The following is a 6,403-nucleotide window of genomic DNA, read 5'->3' as shown; positions in this document are numbered from 1 at the left end:
GTGAGATGGGTTCTGGACACATGCAGTACTTTGAGGTGATGTAGACTGTAGACAGTGTAGTGAGCAAGTGGAAGCATTAAACGAGAAGCAGCAGGCCGCCCCATTACGAGGCATACATTATGGGTCAAACCTATCAGTTCCACAAATATGTCCGTGAGATGAACAAACTACAGACCATGCAATAATGTAAAATTTCTCAAACTCGCAGCCTCCAATGCATGTGGTCGATGCGAAGAAACAGCTCAGCTTTGCAACCTCCAATGTTATTAACAATCTCAATAATTTGAAATCATAAACAATTTTACAAAACTGAGTGAGCCTCACCGACTCTACTTAAACTATCCTTCCTTAATTAGCTGCATTAACTATCAGTCTATAATTTAAGATTACTTTATCTGATAACAAGATCTAATCAAAATTCTATATATGGATTTCTTTACAACTACTAGCTAGCTAGAGTCTTGTCTTCATTTGTGTATCCATCACTTCACTTCAGTTGGAGGTTTACAACTTTTAAGGTTCTTCAGTGAGTGAGTGATCAGTGACTGCAGTCATGTACACTCACAGCAGTAGTAGTTCATCACTTCGTTTCCTAGTCCTAGTCCTGATAAGCTCTTTGATCTCTTTAGCTCAACCAACTCTTGCTGACCCTTACGAGAGAACACCAAATGCACAACCGCCATCAAAAGTCGCGGCTAAAGTATTTCCACCACAAACTTACAGCTGCAATGTCGAAGGTACTAACTGTTATCAGAGAAACATCGCGTGCCCACAAGAATGTCCTATGTTGAAACCAGCTAGTGCTAGAGATAAAGCTTGTTTCATCGACTGCAACTCGGTTTCTTGTGAAGCAACATGCAAGAGTAAGTTTTAAATGATAGATCCATCTCATTGTTTCCTTTTCTCGCAGCATGTAAGCAAAATATTAATTTTTGTTTTTGTGTAGATCGCGTGCCAGACTGCACAGGAATCGGGTCAGCCTGCTACGATCCGAGGTTTGTTGGAGGCGATGGCGTCATGTTTTACTTCCATGGAAAGACCAACCAAACTTTCAGTTTAGTTTCTGATACCAAGTTTCAAGTCAATGCTCGTTTCATCGGGAGAAGACCACAAGGAAGAAACCGTGATAACACATGGATTCAAGCCCTTGGTTTCATGTTCGGTACCCAGACATTCACCTTAGCTGCAAAGAAGGTAGCTCAATGGGACGACCTTGTTGATCAGCTTGTTTTCACGTACAATAACGAACCACTAACCATTGAAGAAGGTCATCTCAGTACATGGGTCGCATCAGACGGTCAACTAACAGTTGAAAGAACATCAACCCGCAACCGTGTGTTAGTAAAATTGCCAGGCATTACTGAGTTTTACGTAAATGTAGTTCCTGTCACAAAAGAAGATGATCGCATTCACAACTATCAGATACCATCCGATGACTGTTTTGCTCATTTGGAAGTTCAGTTCAAGTTCTTGGATCTGTCAGAGAGTGTTGAAGGTGTTTTGGGTCAGACTTATCGACCTGACTTCATAAACCCCGTTAAGAGAGGTGTTGCAATGCCGGTAATGGGTGGAGAAGACAAATTCAAGACATCGTCTCTCTTATCTGCAGATTGTAGGCGCTGCATTTTCTCGTCTGAGAATTCAGATGAGGAGACCAATTCTTTGGTTTTGGATCCAACCATGACTGTAGATTGTACTAGCAGAACGAGCAATGGCTATGGAGTTGTTTGTCGCCGATAAGTTTAGATAGTTAAAGAGAGCATTCAGCAAAGGCTTTTAGTTTGAATAAGTTCTATATTGAAGTAAATTAATCAAAGTTTTATATGTAATATCAATCAGTTTTCTTTCACATACAACCTGTATTTTTATTGATGTTTCCTGGTGTCAAAAGAAAGATCCTGTTGTGTTTACTTGAAGTTTCGCAATGAAACTGAAACTGTTTTAATGCGCATTCGGTTTCGCTAGTTAAAGATCCAAAACAACTAGGCTAATTTAATGGCATAAGTTTTCTTTCATCAAATAGATATACATGTCAAGTTTATTTATATATAGCCTTCTCCACATCTAAGCCAAGCACCACTTATATTTTCAATCCATCAAAACTGATTTGTGCGTATAGTATCTGAAACTTGTAATCTTTTTTCTATTTTCATCAAAGAAACCAAACAAGACTTGAGATGGCCTACTCGAAAGGCAATCCTAGCTATGCGTCCTGTGCTCTTACTATCTTGCTGCTCATTTTCCTAGCAAGCCCAAGTTTTGCTATGAACGTGATCGACAAATGTTGGCGAACTAATCCTAATTGGAGGAGAAACCGCCAGCAACTAGGGCGTTGCTCAGTGGGTTTTGCAGGAAAAATGACAAACAATATAGGACGGGGTGTGACTCATTACAGAGTTACTGATCCGAGCGATGACCCATTAAACCCTAGATATGGGACATTGAGATATGGGACTAGCAAGATAAGAGGAAAGGTTTGGATCACTTTCCAAAGGAATATGCACATCAAACTCCAGAAGTCCCTTCTTGTGGGTAGTTTCACCACCATTGAAGGCAGAGGAGTTAATGTTCACATTGCCGGTGGGGGTTGCTTCTTGCTTCAAGGGGTAATAAACACAGTACATAGTTTGTTGTTTCCAATTTTCTATTTTGATGCTAAACTCATTGATAAATTCACACTCAGGTGCATGATGTGATCATCCATGGTCTTCGTTTCCATCAATGTCGTGCCCAAACTCCTGGCCTTGTATTAGGACCAGGTTCAAAGATTGTAAATCTTGGACCCGTTGACGGAGATGCAATCCGGATGGTGAGTTCTTGGAAGATTTGGATCGATCACAACACCCTTTCTCAATGCCAAGATGGTCTAATTGACGTCACACGTGGGTCTACTGACATAACCATCTCAAACAACTGGTTCAGGGACCATAACAAGGTGATGCTTCTAGGTCATGACGATGGGTTTACTCAGGATAGGAACATGAGGGTAACTGTAATCTTCAACCACTTTGGTCCAATTGCAATCAGCGAATGCCAAGGTAACCGGAATTTCTACATAGTTTGCTCAAGAAATCGATATTAGTAATACTGACTGCTCTGCTCCAACTTCATTTACTTTTCTGACAAACAAATTTCACAGGGTGCGTTTTGGATATGCTCACGTCGCAAACAATCTATATAATGGGTGGGGTGTGTATGCAATTGGAGGAAGTATGAATCCAAGTATAAAGAGTGAAGCCAATCTTTTCATCGCACCAAAAGGAAAGAAAGAGGTCTGAATATTGTTAAGTTTTATCTGTAGAACTAAAAGAAAATTTGACTGATGATAGCCCTTTAACTGGAAGCATTTTACAACCCAGAGTTTTTGTTAACCAACTAAAGAAATAATTTAATACAGGTGACATGGAGGCAGGATGGATTAGGCAGAAGCCAGTCATGGAATTGGAGTTCTGTGAGGGATAGATTCATCAATGGGGCATCTTTCAGGCAAACAGGAAGGCGTGTGGCAAGCCCGCGATACAATCGTGACCAGAGCTTCCCAGTCGCAAATGTTGGAGCAGTAAGGTCATTAACAAGTTCATCAGGTGCCTTACGATGCACTACGAGATCCATATGCTGATTGGAAAAGTGACGTTCAGTTGTTTGAAAAGCAAGATACTAAGTTTTACTATCTAGTTTTAAGAACTTTTTCTTGTTTACTATAGTTTTTGTTCTTTATCAATAAACGCATGCAAAAGAGATGTATACTCAGGTATGCTGGTATAAAATACTACTAAAATATGTCTGGGAATCGATATATGAATTAAGATACACAGTTGCATCAATACATACCACATGTTCAGTAGTCAGTCTTCTTCGTCATCAGAACTTTCATAAGCTAAACCTAATAGGCTCCTGACAGGATTTTCTGGTTTAGGCTCTGCTTTTTCTTCATTATTAGGCTTTAAAGGAGGGAGCTCTTTCTCCATCTTCTGCTCGATTCTTTCGTTTGTAGAAGGTTGGGCACTTGAAACTGCAGCAGGTTGATTTGCACTAGATGGGCTAGACACTCTGTGTCGCTTAGGTCTAATCTCGACAATCTTTTTGAGGAGATCTTGTTGCCTGCATTTTCACAAATCACAACAATCAATCTCCATTCAAGAGCTTAAAGAGGCTCAAAAGTGTCAGCTTGAGACAAGAAGAGTTACCTGATCCCACTTTTCGGCTTCGGTTCAACACGAAGGGGCAAAGGCACTGGCGCAGGCCCAGAGTCTGCTAAACTTGCAGCTTTGTATCCTTCAGTTAAGAAATACAGATAAAAGGTAGATAGATAACATAGAGCAGAGAGTGTTTATGAGTGTGTGTGGGCGTGTGACTGAAACAGAGAGACTCTTATATTCTATTGCACCAATTTCTTATTTAACAACACATGCAACATTCTGTAAGGATATTTTAAATGCAGCAAATGCCCGTTTCTCAGTTCGACGTAACATGCGTTCAGCATCCTCTTCAGCTTCCATCTGTTCCTTGAGGTAGAGCAGGTCATCGCTGTCCAAAGCTGCATCCATTTGATAAAACTAACATAAAAAACAAAATCCCCCTGAAAATGGCTTAGAGATAGTCACATGTACACTGCATGAGTATGTCATGTGCGTGAATGAGAATCCTTTCCTGATAGATACACTTACCGCCTCGACCGTGAAGGTAACCTCCTCTTTCTCCAGCAACCTCCTGCATCTGCTCGCATTAACCACCCGGTAAGAAGCCAAGAACCCTGCCGGGGCACGTTATGAGAAGACTTACAAAACAGAATCCAAACAAGAGAGAACAAGCACTTGCTCGTTAATCCCAAGAACACCAAACTAACTACCACAATTCTCTTTCGATAAGTAGCACACCACCATTACAACTATCCAAGTGTATAAGAAACTAAAAAAAGTTGGAGCTATAAGTATTTCCTTCTGATATTCAGACAAAGTTTACCAAGCACGAATTGAAATTCTAATAATAAAGGAAAAGCAATTACAAAAGTTTAAAGATGTTGAAGTCTTGAAGAAATATGTTCTCATCTGACAAGCACGGCTCGGTTAATAGAGCTCCTGCTAAGCTTAAACTGACAGTAAAGCATTATACCAAGAGATTCGACACGACGTAGAATGATGATGCATTATTTTTTATTTGGTCAAGGGAATATTCAAAACAAAGAGATTGATGAAGAATAAACAAGTTCCCTACAATTTAAGTTCCCAATAACTCCTTTTCTCTTCTCTCATGTCAAGTTGCACACTTGCCGCATCCAGCAGAATTGGAACTATGAGATTGTTTTCCTATGTTGTACCACATTTTGAGCTAAATACTGTCCACATCAATCTTTCCAAACAAATGTTATGCTGCCCAGTTTGTTCCAATTGTAAGTTAACAGATAAAGGGGAACTGTCTTATTCCATATAAATACTAATGAACTCATCAAAGTGTATAAATTCGTTTCTACCCAAAGAGTACAACAATCATAGTTTACTTAACAATGATGATAGCAGGGCAGATTCACTAACCTTGGCTACCATGCGTTGGAACGTAACGTCTTCATCATCAATTTTATCCTTACCCTTCCCAAATTTCTTATCTGAGTAAAATCAACCAAACCGAATTAACATTGATGATAAAACCCTAAAACAAGAATTTTCTAACAACAACCTATTTAAAACAATAACATCTGCATCATCAGTCTTTAAAATAGACAAAACCCAGAAAGAAAATCCACTTAGAAACCCTAGAATGTACACTAAAAAGACAAAGACAGACAAAGAAAGAGAGAGATGGGAGTGTTACCTTTAGGGTCGCTAAGATTGGTATACTCTCGAACTTCTCTTCCAGCCATTAACGATAAAACTAACAACAATCAATAGTACTTGAAGGATTGATGAAAACCCTAATGAGAATCAAGAATTTGTGGGAGTTATTTTGCTTCACGAATCAAATTGGGGATTCTAATTTCCGACTTAGTTTTATATAGTAAACCTTGAAACGTTTAGTGGAACATCAAAAACCAGAAGTAGGAATAAAGGGGCTACCTTTTAGTCCGGTTCCTATGGGGCATGGCAAAGGTGGCCCGGCAAACTTGCCTCGTCATGGGAAAACGACCGAGTCTCTATCGAGCGATGGAGTGTCTATTGCCAGCGGTCAAGATTATGTCACCCGATGTGGAGTCTGCAGCTAATGCTCAACTTTCAATTTCCGACTATTGGTTTTTTAACGCTTATAAATACACACCTTCCCTTATTATTTCTTCATATGCCTGATTTAGCATATTTCTTTCTCCACCTTTTTTACATTTTTTTCTCCAAAATTTTCCATGAAGGCTCCATTGTGTATCATATGTTGAGCACCTTACAACTATGTCGATTAATATTGGCCTTGTTGGTTG

The 6,403-nt window shown here is 39.6% G+C and overlaps 2 protein-coding genes and 1 pseudogene across 4 annotated transcripts; 2 read left to right on the top strand and 1 right to left on the bottom strand.

Moving 5' to 3' along the window:
- The first annotated feature begins 433 nt into the window (after nucleotides 1-433).
- Nucleotides 434-1,951, top strand: LOC113293395. The gene is made up of 2 exons (XM_026542047.1): nucleotides 434-863; nucleotides 947-1,951. Exons 1-2 carry the CDS (start codon nucleotides 554-556, stop codon nucleotides 1,738-1,740), a joined length of 1,104 nt encoding a protein of 367 aa, XP_026397832.1. The 5' UTR covers nucleotides 434-553; the 3' UTR covers nucleotides 1,741-1,951.
- Nucleotides 1,952-2,342: 391 nt separating this feature from the next.
- LOC113299646 lies at nucleotides 2,343-3,619 on the top strand (annotated as a pseudogene).
- Nucleotides 3,356-6,005, bottom strand: LOC113299647. 3 transcript variants are annotated; one of them, XM_026548713.1, is made up of 7 exons: nucleotides 5,809-6,005; nucleotides 5,532-5,602; nucleotides 4,668-4,716; nucleotides 4,431-4,537; nucleotides 4,188-4,270; nucleotides 3,832-4,101; nucleotides 3,356-3,615 (listed from the first exon to the last, which is right to left on the bottom strand). In XM_026548713.1, exons 1-6 carry the CDS (start codon nucleotides 5,855-5,857, stop codon nucleotides 3,846-3,848), a joined length of 615 nt encoding a protein of 204 aa, XP_026404498.1. In that variant the 5' UTR covers nucleotides 5,858-6,005; the 3' UTR covers nucleotides 3,356-3,615; nucleotides 3,832-3,845. The 3 variants fall into 3 exon arrangements, with proteins under 3 accessions (XP_026404498.1, XP_026404499.1, XP_026404497.1); XM_026548714.1 differs by lacking the exon at nucleotides 3,356-3,615 and having other exon boundaries at nucleotides 3,751-4,101; nucleotides 4,668-4,753; XM_026548712.1 differs by lacking the exon at nucleotides 3,356-3,615 and having other exon boundaries at nucleotides 3,751-4,101.
- Nucleotides 6,006-6,403: the final 398 nt, after the last annotated feature.

This window comes from Papaver somniferum, chromosome 7, assembly GCF_003573695.1.
Source record: "Papaver somniferum cultivar HN1 chromosome 7, ASM357369v1, whole genome shotgun sequence".
Taxonomy (NCBI): domain Eukaryota; kingdom Viridiplantae; phylum Streptophyta; class Magnoliopsida; order Ranunculales; family Papaveraceae; genus Papaver; species Papaver somniferum.
Note: the sequence above shows the minus strand (reverse complement) of the source record. Positions and strands in the feature narration are given on the sequence as shown.